Here is a 14,690-nt window from a genome sequence, read left to right as displayed (position 1 = left end):
ATTTGCAAAATTTGAATTGATGTATTTAACTTGATTCTCCCAATTTTATTCCGTGTCTTTTTTTTTTTCTTTAGTGTGGCTCAAGTCTTAAACCTACAGAAATGAATATCTTCTTGATATTCATTCTTCCAGGGAGGCGGTTTTTCAAATAAATCCCTATGTACTGGATTTGCAAGCTGGCTTTTGACTGAAATTAGGCAGTTCTCCATATTTTATTTAGAGATGCCTAGTTCTTGCCTACACAAAGACAGTAAAACTGTAAATTAACTGTTTTTCTTTTTTTTTTTTTAAATTAGATTAATCCTATTAGACTGTCACATAAAAGTTAGAATTTTGTAAGAAATGTTATTGTTCTTATACAGCTATCATACAGTTTCAACAGGCTTTGTTAGTAAGGCCACACAAGTGCTCCAACTGGCAGAAACAAGAAGGATGCTAGCTGCAAGTGCCTTTCCAGGATATTTCTTCTTTCTTTCATGAAAAGCACCAAGCAGGCTCTCTATCTCAAATCTCTCAAACCGACATAACTGTTTGTAAATTATACCAACTGATTGTATCTTACACCTTTCCTAAAATCTTATTCGAACAGTTAATAAAGTAGTTACACCAAAAATAAATTACAGGATTGCTAACCTAATAATAAAAAAAAAAGTAAGTAATAAAAATTAAGTTTGAAAAACACAGCCTGTTGTTGTGTCTTATTGAGTGAATTGATGATGTTTCTTACTTAAGAAACTCTTAACAGGTGCATTTTCATATTGCAATAGAGTCCCTGATAATTTAAATGTACTACAATGTTATGTTATTAAATATAGCCTATGGATTAGATATTACTTATTTTTCACAGCAACAATGTGAGAATCCTATTATTCCATTATTAAGATAAATTGAGATAGAAACTCAAATTGTTCGTATATTAGATTTACGAAGGAACCTGGCTGCTAACAGGTTTATTGTGCTAATAAATGACCAAATTTACGTTAAATTTCTGAGGAAAATCATGCTCTGCAAGTATTAAATAGAATTAAATGAATTTTAAATTGATTAAATACAGTTTTATAAAAAGTAATTTGCTGTGGTTTTCTCTGTAAAAAAGAGAGCTCAAATTCTTTTGCTTTATTGGGCATAATTCAATTGTCATTTAATCATAAGTTGTTATAATCTGTATGTATGTAGCATAGATTTATTTAGGCAAATGAAAAATTACAGATTTACCCTGGAACATCATTATCACCTAATACTAAACCACATTCCTAAGTGTCGCATCCACACTTTTCTCTGCCACCTCACTCAGCAGACTGTTGCAATGTTGATTTGTGAAGAAATTCTTTCCAACACCTGATAGAAACCACCCCTGGCACAACTTGCAGCTGTTTCCTCATGTCCATACTGTTGTGTAGCAGAGTATAAAGATGAGAAAGGCATACCTGAAAACAGCGTATGTCACAGTCCTGTTATTGATTTTGTATCAGTCGTAACTTTTGGAAATGTCAAACAAAATTTTACATACAATGGATTTATTCACTCTCTTTTCTAGCTAAAATTTAAACAAATGACTTTCAAGAGTAGTTGTAATCTGAATGACACCATTTTCCTTTTTGAAGCTTTCAAAGTCACCCTGTTAAAGATGAGGGTATAATAAGTAGGAAACTAGTTTGCTCAATTCATTCACTGTAGATTACATATTGCTAATAATTTCTCACAAAATATTTTAGGCTAACCTCTCACTCGACTGAGGAAATTTAATGTAGCTCCTATAAGATGGGATAGGGAAAAAAAATCAGTGAATAAGTCCATTATACAGTTCATCAAATGGATCTTTATGAGGATATTGAAGATGTGATTTGTGGCACTATTTAGGATACATTGCATACTACATTATTATAAAGTTCAGGTTTGTAATTTAATTATATGCCAAATTATCTTCAGTTCTAACTGCAGAACTGACTGGGCCAAGCCTGGACAGCTGATATAAATTAAAGATTTTAAGTGGTCTGAGTGTCGTGGATTGCAGTAAAGGCTATGTTATATAATTTTATACTAAGTGTGGGATTTTCAGAGCCACCTAAAGAATTAAATGAATTACCATTACTGTCTATTTTACCATTATAGTAGAAAATGTTCATTGCAAAGTTAGTATGAATTGTTATTTTTTTCCCAAAAGAAAATAAATGCGTTTCTAGAGGAGAAAACTGTGAAGTTGTTCTTCACAGTAGTATGATCAAGCATAGAGACATTTCAGGGCATTTACTGAAAACTTTTTAAGGCTTATGTCAGAATGCTGGGGTGTACAATTATCTTCTATTATTTCTAGGTAACTCACTGAATTCATCATAGCTTTCCTTTTTCAGTGTATTTTCATTGTTTTAATGCTTCACTTTTCAAATTTCCAAGTCTGTGTTTTATTCTTACATCCCAGGTGTTCATACAGACTGGGTGCAGAATTCCTTGAGAGCAGCCCTGCAGAGAAAGATTTGGGGGTTCTGGTGGACAAGTAGCTGGACATGAGCCAACAGTGTATGCTTGCAACCCGGAAAGCCAACTGTGTTCTGGGCTGCATTAAAAAGGGGTGGCCAGCAGGGAGAGGGAGGTGATTGTCCCACTCTACTCAGCTTTTGTGAGGCCCCATCTGGAGTACTGCATCCAGGTCTGGGGCCCCCAGCACAAGAAAGACGCAGAACTGTTGGAATGAGTCCAGATGATCAGAGGGCTGGAGCACCTCTCCTATGAGGAAAGGTTGAGGGAACTGGGGAGACCTCATTGCGGCCTTCCAGTATTTGAAGGGAGCATAGAAACAGGAGGGGGTACATCTGTTTATGAGAGTGGATGGTGATAGGACAAGGGGGAATGATCTTAAACTGAGACGGGATGTTTAGGTTAGATATTAGGAGGAAGTTTTTCACACATTGTGTGTTGACACACTGGAACAGGTTGCCCAAACAGGTTGTGGATGCCCCATCTCCGGAAGATTTCAAGGCCAGGCTGGATGTGGATCTGGGCAGCCTGGTCTAGTGGTTGGTGACCCTGCAGATAGCAGGGGGATTGAAACTAGATAAGCATTGTGCTCCTTTTTGCCATTCTATGATTCTATGATGTGATAATTCATGTTACTTTCTACAAGGATATGACATCATGCTGCAGAGACTAGCTTCAGAGCAGGTAAGACTGCACTGATCAAGGGATACAGAGTGAAAAAGGACAACAAAAAAAACCTCTTTTTAAGGCTTTTTTGAAGCCAGCAACAGTGATGTGCTTGTGCTGGGGGACTGGCAGCTTGTAGGCGGTGAGCGAGCAGGGGTGCAGCTGGCATATTAGCGGCACAGTTTAAACACCCTATGAACATTTCATCACCTGCCCTTGGCACCAGGAGATATGTTTTAAATAACCTCGGGGAGAGTACAGCAGGTGAGTAACCGTTGTTGCTGCCCACTGAGAACGGGGAGGTTGAGTAAGTGAGCACAGCCCATACTGCCATACAGTGCTGCAGTTGTAGGTGTGGGAGGTGGGTGAAGCGTGAGGAGTGTAAGTATTGTCCCTCCTCTTTCAGGAGATGGTATCTCCTCTTGGCAGTCTCTGAGACCACAGGCTTAAACACAGTCTCCACCAGGCAGCGGGCTTATTCCAAGACTGGAGCGACTCAGTTGGAGGACCTGCCCAAAAATATAGCAGTTCAGGTTTCTGGCTACAGAAAGTGACTAAGCCTGCTACTGCCCAGTGAAGGTGACAGGTGTTCCACCTGCAGACCAGATCTGAGCTGTAGGGAAGTGTGAAGGGAAGTGTTTCTGGGACAGGGACATAACTAGAAAACTCCTGAAGCTGGTTAGGTCCTTATTACTTTCCATTACTTGTAGTTCAGATGAGCAGCGATGAAACTGCTCAGAGAAGTCTACGAGCTATGAAAAGAGATTTCAGGGGTTTAGGACATTTAGTTCAAGGAGTGGGAGCTCAAGTGATCTTTTGTTTTATACCTTCAGGGGTAGTGAGGGACATGGAGTGAGCTTGGAAAGTACAAGCAATGAATAATTGGTTTAGAGGCTGGTATCCAGGCAGAAACTTTGGGTTCTTGGATCATAGAGCAGTTTACTCAGCCTCTGACCTGTTGTCCATGCACGGAACCTACCTATCTCAAAGGGGGAAACAAATCCTAGCACAGGAGCTAGCGGGGCTTATCGAAAGAGCTTTAAACTAGCTATGATGGGGGAAGGGGACAAAACAGGGCTCACCAGAGATGAGCTTAGAGGAATGATGGAGCTAGGGGTGAGGCAGATGATTCAGCTGAAGTGCATCTACACCAATGCGTGCAGCATGGGCAGCAAACTGGAGGAGCTGGAAGTGACTGTGCATCAGGCTAACCATGACCTAGCTGCTATTACCCAAACATGGTGGGACCACTCCCGTGACTGGAGTGCTGTGATGGGTGGCTACAAGTTCTTCAGAAGGGATAGGCAAGGAAGGAAGGGTGGTGGTATGGCCCCTTATATTAAAGACTGTTTTAATATTGAAGAGCTTGAAAGCTGAGTGTCTGTGGGTAAGGATTGGGGGAAGGCCTGTAGGGGCGACATCTTGGTGGCGGTCTGTTATAGATGGCCTAATCAGGATGAAGAGCTGGACGAGGCATTCTATGAGCAGCTTGCAGAAGTCACCCTGATTGTATGTTGGAAATATAATACTGTGCAGAGGAAGCAGTCCATGAGGCTTCTAGAGTGTGTGGAAGATAGCTTCGTTATGCAGCTGGTACGAGAGCCTACCAGGGGAGTGATGCCCTGCTAGACCTACTCTTCACTAACAGAGAAGAACTGGTGGGAGATGTGAAGACTGGGGAAGGTCTTGGGCAGAGCGACCATGAAATTGTAGAATTCTCTATTCTTGGCGATGTCAGAAGGGTAACCAGCAAAACTGCTATCTTGAACTTCCAGAGGGTGGACTTAGATCTGTTCAGGATGCTTGTAGCATGGGTCCCTTGGGAGTCATTCCTTAAGGATTAAGGGGTCCAGGAAGCCTGGACACTCCTCAAGATGGAAATCTTAAAAGCACAAAAACAGGCTGTTCCTGAGTATCATAAGGCAAGATATAGGGGAAGAAGATCGGTGTGGATGAACCTAGAACTATTGTTGAGACTTCAGAAGAAAAAGATAGTCTACATCCTCTGGAAGAAGGGACAGGCTACGTGGGGAGACTACAAGGAAGTTGCTGAGGTATGCAGGGAGGAATTTAGGAGGGCAAAAGCCCAACTTGAACTCAGATTGGCTACTGCAGTAAAGGAGAATAAGAAATCCTTTTATAAATATATCCACGGTAAGAGAAGAACCAGAGATAATTTCTATCCTTTACTTGATGCAGCAGGGAATGTGACCGCTAAACATAAGGAGAAGGCTGATGTCCTCAATGCCCTCTTTGCATCTCCCTTTAATAGGCAGGTCAGTTATCCTCAGTTATCCTTAGTTATTATCCAACTAAATAGCAGGTCAGTTATTTATGCCCTGATCTGGAAGCCTGGAATGCTACGCAGAATACACCCCCCGTGATTCAGGTGGAAATGGTTAGAGAGCTCCTCCTTCATCTGGACCATCACAAGTACATGGGACTGGATTGCTTTATGCTAGGGTGCTGAGGGAGCTGGTTGTGGTGACTGCTGAGCCTCTCTCTGCTATCCACCAGCTCTCCTGGTTAACTGGAGAGGTCCCAGAGGACTGGAGGCTTGCCAATTTGACTCCCATCTACAAGAAGGGCTGTAAGGAGGATCCGGAGAACTAGCCTGACTTCAGTACCAGCGAAAGTTATGGAGCAAATGACCTTGGGTGAGATCACATGACATGTGCGTGGTGCCCAGGGGATCAGGCCCAGTCAGCACAGCTTTGTGAAAGGCAGGTCGCGCTTGACCAACCTCATCTCCTTCTATGACTGGGTGATCAGCCTGGTAGACGAGGGAAAGGCAGTTGATGTAGTCTACCCAGACTTCAGTAAAGCCTTTGACACGGTCTCTCACAGTGTTCTCTGGGGGAAACTGGCTGCCCACGGCCTGGACAGGTCATACCCTTCTTTGGGTAAGGAACTGGCTGGAGGGCCGTGCCCAATGGGTAGTGGTTAATGGAGTTCAGTCCAGCTGGTGATCCGTTACAAGTGATGTCTCCCATGGATCAGTAATGGGACAAATCTTGTTTAATATCTTCACTGATGACCTAGGTGAGGAGATTGAGCGTACCCTCAGTAGGTTTGCAGATGACACCAAGCTGGGAGGTGGTGTCGATCTGCTTGAGGGTAAGGAGGCCCTTCAGAGAGATGTAGCTAAGCTGGATCACTGGGCTGAGGTGAATGGGATGAGGTTCAACAAGGCCAAGTGCCACGTCCTGCACTTTGGCTACAATAATGCCATGCAGCACTAGAGGCTTGGTGCTGAGTGGCTGGATGACTGTGAAGAGGAAAGGGAGCTGGGGGTGCTGGTTGATGCTCAGCTGAACATGAGCCGACAGTGTGCCCAGGTGGCCAGGAGGGCCAACGGCATCCAGACCTGCGTTAGAAACAGTGTGGCCAGCAGGAGCAGGGAGGTGATCATCCCCCTGTACTCAGCACTGGTGAGGCCACACCTTGAGTACTGTGTTCTGTTTTGGGCCCCTCACTGCAAGAAAGACATTGAGGCCCTGGAACGTGTCCAGAGAAGGGCAATGAAACTGGTGAGGGGTCTGGAGCACAAGTCTTATGAGGAGCGGCTGAGGGAGCTGGGATTGTTGTGTCTGGAGAAGAGGAGGCTCGGGGGAGACCTCATTGCACTGTACAACTTCCTGAAGGGGGGTTGTGGTGAGGTGGGGTTTGGCCTCTTCTCCCAGACGACAAACAGGATCCGAGGAAATGGTCACAAGAGGAGGTTTAGTTTAGACATTAGAAGAAACTTTTTCTCTCAGAGAGCGGTCAGGCACTGGAATGGCTGCTCAGGGAGGTGGTGGAGTCACTGTCCTTGGCAGCGTTCAAGAGGTGTCTGGATAAGGAGCTATGTGATATGGCTTAGTGGCTTGTGGTAGCAGTGGTAATGGGAAGATGTTTGGACTAGATGATCTTGTAGGTCCTTTCCAACCTTGTGACTCTATGATTTTATGATTCTATGATTCTCCACTTTCTAAAATCTCTTGTTATCTTTTGACAGATATATTATTTTGAGATATATATGCATCAACATATATATGTGTATACATGTGTTGTTTTTTTTTTTTTAAGTTAGTTATGTATTAACTAGTCTTAACTTAGTCTTAAAATTGACTGTAATTTGTTTATATAGCTTTTATTTGTTTTTGACAGACACTCTAATCCATCTTTTTAAGTTTCTCATTTTAGCTTTTCCTTTCAGAGGAATAATGGATGTAATTGCATTATGGTCATTGCAACTTAATGTTCAGCTCCAGTTCATACTCAACATGTATATTAAGATAAATGTTTCTTTTCATTTCAAGAAGAAAAAAAAAAAATTTTTTTTTTTTTTAAACTACTGAAATATTTTCTATGTGAAACTAAAGATTTTGTGGTTAACTGAAGTCACTCTGTTTCTATTCAATCTGTGTATTACTTTTTGTTCCTCTGTTTCCTGGGATGTTTCAGTGAGCTTGGCTGATTTTTAATAGCTCTTTAACTCACATAATTGTACACTTCTACAAACTGGGTACAATTTGCTACTGTTCTGATGTTCTACAGAAGCTTCATCTCTTGTCACAGGAAGATGAAGAATGTATTTGGAAAGTGTACTTTGTATCACAAGTACTCATCCAATGCAGCAGTTACTAAGCTAAGTTTCTTATTAGAAGTTTGTGAAGTGACAGTTTCCTGACAAGAATGAATCAGAATAAACTTCTTAAGTTTCCATTTTCCTTCACCTACACTATAATAACTTTAAGCTGGTGGTTAAGAAAAATGAATGTTTTCAGTTACTTTTACAAGACATTACTGCAGAAATGAGGAAGATTAAGTTGAATTGTGATACAGAGGTCATTTGATAGGACTTGAAGATGTAACTAACATTCTGAAGCTATGAAAGAGAAAAAATTTATTGTAATCATTATAGAGGTGCCTTTCAGCTGGCTGCAGTTGATAATATCCTCTCACAACGCTTTCAATTTATTGTGGCACAACTTCATAAGAGAAGAAACTTCTGAAACCAAAATCTACTTGTATCGATAGTTCATGTGGTTTCTATTACTCTATTAAAAAAAAAAATAGAGAGCAAAATCTTGATGTATAAGTAAGTACATGTCTGGGCATCATCAGGAGTTTATGACAATAAGGCAGGTATGAAGTCATGCCAAGAAATCTCTGCAAACGTCAGTGTCAGGCTCTATGAAGGTAAAAAGGGTCAGACACAGTCTACTGATGAGTGGCACATCCACAGTGATGAGACAGGTCAAATCACACTGTAGCTCAAGATCAGCAGGGTTCATGGCTGTGAACTCCTACAACAGAGATAAAGTAGGGACTGAAAGCTCTAAAGGAGAAAAAATTGATCCTGTAAGTAGGTAGTGTGAATGGAGGTCACAGGTGAAGCTGCTTGGGGTAATTAAGGCCTATTTGTGCACTCAGGCTGTAACAGTAAGGTTCATTGACCTGGCAGAAGTCTTGACATAAAGAATCTGTACTATACAGTGCAGGGATACAAGGGGGACTATACAGTATAAGGGATACAGGATGGCAAGATAGGCTGCCCAACAATTATCTAATTGTTTTTTATACTTGTCTGCAATAGCTTATCTGGCAGAGTGAAGGTCTCATTTTTCTCTGGTGATATGGTATGATACATGCTTGAATCTATCTGTGAAGAAGGAAACAGATCTTACCCCAGGAGCTGGTAGGGCTCACTGAAAGGGCTTTAAACTACATGTAAATGGAGAAAGGGATGGAACAAGACTCGCTAGAGATGAGTTTGGGAGAACAATGCCAGAGTAGTGGGTATGGCCAATGGCTCATCTGAAGTGCATGCTGCGTGGGCAACAAAGCAGGAGGAGCTAGAAGCCATTGTACAGCAGACAAACTGTGACTTACTTGCAATTTATTGAAACATGATGAGATCACTCCCACAACTGGAGTACTGCAATGGATGGCTGTTATTCCTTCAGAAGGGGTAGGCACTCTCTATGTTAGAGAGTGTTGTAGAGCTCGGGGCTGGAAATAAAAAGGTCAAGTCCTGTGAGTAAGGATAAGGGAGAATACCAACAAGGTGGGCATCCTGGTGGGGCTTTGCTATGGACTGACAAACCAGGATGAAGAGACAGACTTCCTGACACAGCTCACATAAGTGAGACTTCTGGGGGACAGACCCCACCAGACCTGCGGTTCCCAAACAGAGAAGGACTAGTGGGAGATGTGGAGATTGGGAGCTGCCTTAGGAATAAAAATGGTGGAGTTCTGTACTCTTCGTGAAGTCAGAAGTGGAGTCAGCAAAACTGCTGCTTTGGACTTCTGGAGGATAGACTTTGAACTGTTTAGGGCACTGCTAGGGAGAGTCCCTTGGGAGTCTGTCCTGAAGGATAAAGAGATCCAGGAAGGCTAGATGCTCCTCAAGAAGGAAGTGTTAAAGGTTCAGGCTATCCCCCTGTGCTGTAAGATGAGGCAGAGACCAGTGTGGCTGAACAGGGAACTTCTGAAATTCTGAGAGAAAAAGAGTTTACCTCCTATGGAAGAAAGGAAAAGCAACTCTGGGAGAGTACAAGGAAATTGCTAGCACGTGCAGAGAGAAAGTCATAAAAGCTAGAGCCCAGCATGAAGGAGGACAGCCCTTCAGAGATATCTGGACAGGCTGGATCACTGGGCTGAGGCCAATGAGATGAAATGCAGCAAGACCAAGTGTAAGTTCTGTTCTTTGATCACAACAACCTCATGCAATGCTACTGTGTTGCTTGCAGACTGTGGAGGTGATCTTCCCTCTGAACTTATGGCTGTTGAGGCCACACCTCAAGTACTGCTTTCGGTCTTAGGCCCCTCACTGCAAGATGAGCATGAAGGGCCTGGAGCATGTCCAGAGAAGGGCAACAGAGCTGGTGAGGAGTCTGGAACACAAGTTTTATGAAGAGCAGCTGAGGGAACTGGCATTGTTTAGTCTGGAGAAAAGGGGGTTCAGGGGAGACTTTATTGCTCTCTACAGCTACCTGAAAGAAGGTTGTGGCGGGTGGAAGTTGACCTCTTTTCACAGTTAGCAGTAATAGGACTAGAGGGAATGGCCTCATGTTGCACCAGGGAAGGTTCAGGTTGGATATTAGGAAGAATTTCTTTTCTGGAAGAGTGGTTAGGCTTTGGAATGAGCTGCCCAGGGAGGTGGTTGAGTCACTGTCCCTGGAGCTGCCTAAGGAAAGGGTAGATGTAGTACTTAGTGACATGATTTAGTGGGCAGTATTGTTGGTAGGTGTACGGTTGGACTAGCTCATCTTAGTGGCCTTTTCCAGCCTTAGTGTTTCTATGATTCTGTGAATCCCTTGAGTGATCTCATTAGGTGTGTTATCTTTGTTAGTTCTTCAACAGTTAATCTGAAAAACAAACAAATACACAACTATGTGTTCATTAGTCCCCGAAAAATAATGTAATTCCTTTTTCCCATCTGCCTACAAAACTGCAAATCTTTTCATTCATGAGTTCATTTATTTCTCATTTTTTATGATCATAATGGTTCTAGTGAGAAGGAAATCTTCAAAATCAGAATAACCCTTGCCAAGATTAAAAATCGAACAGGGAATCACCAGGTCATCAATCCTTATATCCTACTAAGTGCTCATAAAGTTGTTATTTACCATAAATTTGTGTGAGTTTCAGATTTGGACAGCAGATAGATATATTTTTACCAGCTAGAATGTCAGCAAAAACCTCTTAGTCCCATTGAAGGAGAGTGAATATTATGAGCTGCAAAGTGATCCAGGTTTGCTGACTGTCGTGAGATATTAATACAGGAGGCCAAGCTGTAATTGTTCAGATACGTGATTTGAATGGATGATACATATGTTCACAACATCTTTCTTTGTGTGAACTACGGTATGGGAAGAGGAACAATGTTGTTCCCAAAGTGGTTCAAAGCATACACAATTAAGAGCAGTGCCTGGATAAACTCCATTGCATTTTTCACTGAAAATAGGAATAGAACAGCATGATACAGAATCCTCTGAAGTACAACACACTTTGAAGCAAAAGCAGCATGCATCTCAGCAACAAGAGCAGCTGACAGGTTTATGTCCTGAGTGGTGCTGAGAACTGAGCAATGGAATGTACTTATCTTGCAAAATTGCAGTGCTTATGTGTGTTGTGAGCTTGACTCACCTATCCTTCCCAACAGCTATGTCATCCACTGTAAGACTCTTGTCTCTTTTTTTTTTTTGTACTCCAGTGATATCATTTTACCTGTAGCCCTGCCTGTCAAATATCAGAAATGATATTGGTGATGAGTGTCATCCTACCTCAAAAATATTTAGAAGTACTACAGTTTCATAAAACAACAAATATGTGGGGGGTTTATAGCATTTATGTAAAGAGAAGATTCATATTCTGATGTTTAGGGCAATCTGAAAGATAGAGAACTAAGCTAAGTTTAGTGCTTATTGAAATCACACTTAACTGAAGCTCTTTAGCTAATGGAGAGAAGCCAGCACCTCCAACAGGCAGTTCATCCACCCTTAAAATATGTATTTGAAACAAATTGAAAGATTTCATAAATCAATGGAAAGTTCTGGAGATCCTTCTGTGTCTTCACTGATGATAGAAGGTGCTTTGATAACTGGCTTAAATTAGGTGACTAACTTTTATATGCAGAAAGTAAATGAGATAAATCTCATTTTCTTAAACTATTCTGAGGACATCAGCAATTTGCAGTCAATAAATTCACTCCTTTTCAATAGATTTTATTAGACCTATTCATATTAGTTCGGAAGAGGTAGAAATATTTAACTAGTGATGTTAATAACTCATTGGAATTAACAAGAATATTCTCTTGTGATCTTCAGAGAATAAAATTTTGAATAATAATCTGCACATCTTTGACAATAGCTTTTGATAGTCTGAAAATTGAAGGCAGATTTTTCTTTCCCAGAAGGATTAATGAATATTTCTCTTATACTTTTTGCTGCAGTCTGTTATCGCTATGGATATTAAACTGCTTTTGAAACTACTGGAATGTTTAAGTTATAAATATGCTGTCCTGTTGGATGGTGATTAAGGATGAATGCTGCTAAATTTTCTAGAATATTTTGTTGGTAAAATCCATCTTTCTGCTTCATCTTTCTCTCCTTCCTCATTCTTTCTGTTAAAATATACTAATTTTTCTTGCTTTCAAAACTTTTCCTTCAGCCTTCATATGTTTTGGAATATGAAAAAATTAACTCTCTTATTTAGCCAGTGAATTACATCAGTCCCTTCACAAATTTGTTGGATTTCTAACTAGGTACCTTTGTCCATTTTCTCCAGATAGTATTCACTTTATGAAGAAGTATTCTGTAAACACCAATAAGCAGTTTCACTATTCTTTTTCAAATCTTTCTTTAGAATTCTCCTTTGTTAGTATGCCCACAAAAATGGAGATTTTGATTGCAGCCTGTCCACTAGTAAGTTTTGCTTCTGATCTGTTCTCTATCCCCTTTTACAAAGAGGCAGATTTGGGAGTTTGGGGGCATTTTCTCATTTCAGCTCTATGACCCTGGCATTTTGTAATAGTAAACACCTTAATTAATACACAGAGCTTGATATTTGTGTCATATGCAAAAACCAGAAAGCCTCAACTCTGAGTTTCTGCCTGCTTTTACTTGGGAAAATTCACCAGAACATATACATCACAGTAAAACATCCTTGCTTTCCAAATGTAATGTTCTAATCATTAAGTACATGTTGTAATTTGCCAGAGTTAACCATATGTACTAAATAATCCACATTCCACAGTTGACATTGTTCAATAAAGCTTTCAGACTTGTGGTATTTTTAACTTGGAACCGTACGTGTGCTTGTCTTGTGAGAGAAGCTGGGGAAGGATGCAATTATTCATTTAGCTGGAAATAGAGGAAAACTTGACCTGTATACCTAGAACTGAAATCTGTCATTGTACAACTGCTTATTTTACACTGGAAGGTTATAAATGCTACATTTGTTCAAATTCAGTCTTAGTTATGTAAATTACGGTTTCACAATCACTTAGGAATTGTATCACATTAATCTACAGTGACACTGTTCAACAGAGTCTAGAAAGTTGTTTGATTTTTCACTTTGTAAATGACAGTTCTTGATTTCCTATAATATTTTCAGATCTGAGACAAAATATTGTCTCACTCACTACATTTTAGCTGGACTGTTACAGATGAAATACAGAAGTTTTGTGGTTGGATAATATGATCAGAACTCATCACAAGTTAATAACTATGCTTTTGAGCATCTTAATTGGAAATCACACCGCTTGTGCAGTACAAAATAAGATGTCTGGATGACAGCAAAGAATTTGACTGGTCCTTGTGCTGATAGCCTACAGGAGGTTTTAATATTCTGAAGTCACACCAGATGGGCAATCTGCTGCATTATGCCTTGGCTCGGCTTTAAACTGCAGAGGTTTGATATCTGTCAAGGGAAAAACAATAAACAGCTGCACTAATGACATTTTTTAATCTCCCTACTCTTGATTTACCTAATGCAATAGTCAGGTTAGGATGACAGTAGAAAGGTACAGACCCTCTCCAACATCACAGTATAGATATGCACAGGGAGATCAGAAATGGAACTGCAAAAAAATGAGTAACTGTTATTTAACTGCTCAGTGCATGCCTTCTAATCCTTTGTGAAAAATTTAACTTCTTGTTGCTAAATGGAACTGGAAAACCATACAGGCAGAAGAAATAAATGAGAGAGAAATTACAATTTTAAATTGGGTACTGTAAAAGCATACAGATAACATATTGATTAATTTTTATAGCTGTGAGAACGTAGTCAGTTTTCTGAATCAATTGAGTTATTTATTCTAGGAGCGAGTAGATAGCAGTACCAGCCCACCCTTCCTCTGGGGTTTTGCTGGATAAATTATTTTGTTGAATATTCCATGGAAACAATCTGAGTCAATGTGACTTCTGTAGACCTTGATTACCGTCCCCAGAATTGGTCTTTTGTGCTTTTTGATAACAGACATACAGCTTCAGGTATTTCATGCTGTTGTGTGTCTTTCTCAGTTTGTGCTTTTAGCAAAAAGAAGGCACGTAGTTTATATTTCATCAGTTGGGTGACTCTCAGCAAAAGGTTACATAATGAACAAATTCTCTACTACATATATTCAACTTTTTAAACTGATCTGTAAATTCCAGGGTTTTGCTTTCTAAAAAATCAGTAGCTTCAGACTGTTACAAATACATTTAGATAATGTTAAATAAGACAAAATATGAGGAGTTAGAAGCATTCATTATAAATGACTGATTTTGAATTAGGAAGCCAAGAATGAAACTACAGTGATTCAGATTCTGTTATGTGGAAGCATTTAGAGTGGATCTCTGAATAAAGAAAATCTAAGTGCTTTGGCCTACTGTGTTTGCTGTACAAAAATGCCATGAATAAATGCCTAAGGAAATAACCTGACAGGTTCACTGGAAATAACCTGACAGGTTTACTAGAATTTCCACCTGGAATATGTAAGGAAAACAAAAAAATAAAGGAACACTTACAAGTTCCATGTAAGCACTGAATGAGGTCCCTTATTTCGGACTGCAACTGGT

At 40.4% G+C, this 14,690-nt stretch overlaps 1 protein-coding gene across 1 annotated transcript in view; it reads right to left on the bottom strand.

The window, feature by feature from the left end:
* DIAPH3 (diaphanous related formin 3) overlaps positions 1–14,680 on the bottom strand; it is a 249,057-nt gene extending 234,377 nt beyond the window's left edge. Inside the window, exon 1 of the mRNA XM_048932696.1 lies at positions 14,640–14,680. Coding sequence (XP_048788653.1) covers positions 14,640–14,648 — 9 coding nt within the window. The 5' untranslated portion in view covers positions 14,649–14,680. The remainder of the gene's footprint in view (positions 1–14,639) is intronic.
* Between the last annotated feature and the right edge of the window lie 10 nt (positions 14,681–14,690).

The sequence above is a fragment of the Lagopus muta genome, chromosome 1, assembly GCF_023343835.1.
Source record: "Lagopus muta isolate bLagMut1 chromosome 1, bLagMut1 primary, whole genome shotgun sequence".
NCBI classification, from domain to species: Eukaryota; Metazoa; Chordata; class Aves; order Galliformes; family Phasianidae; genus Lagopus; species Lagopus muta.
This window is presented reverse-complemented; position numbering and strand designations above follow the sequence as displayed.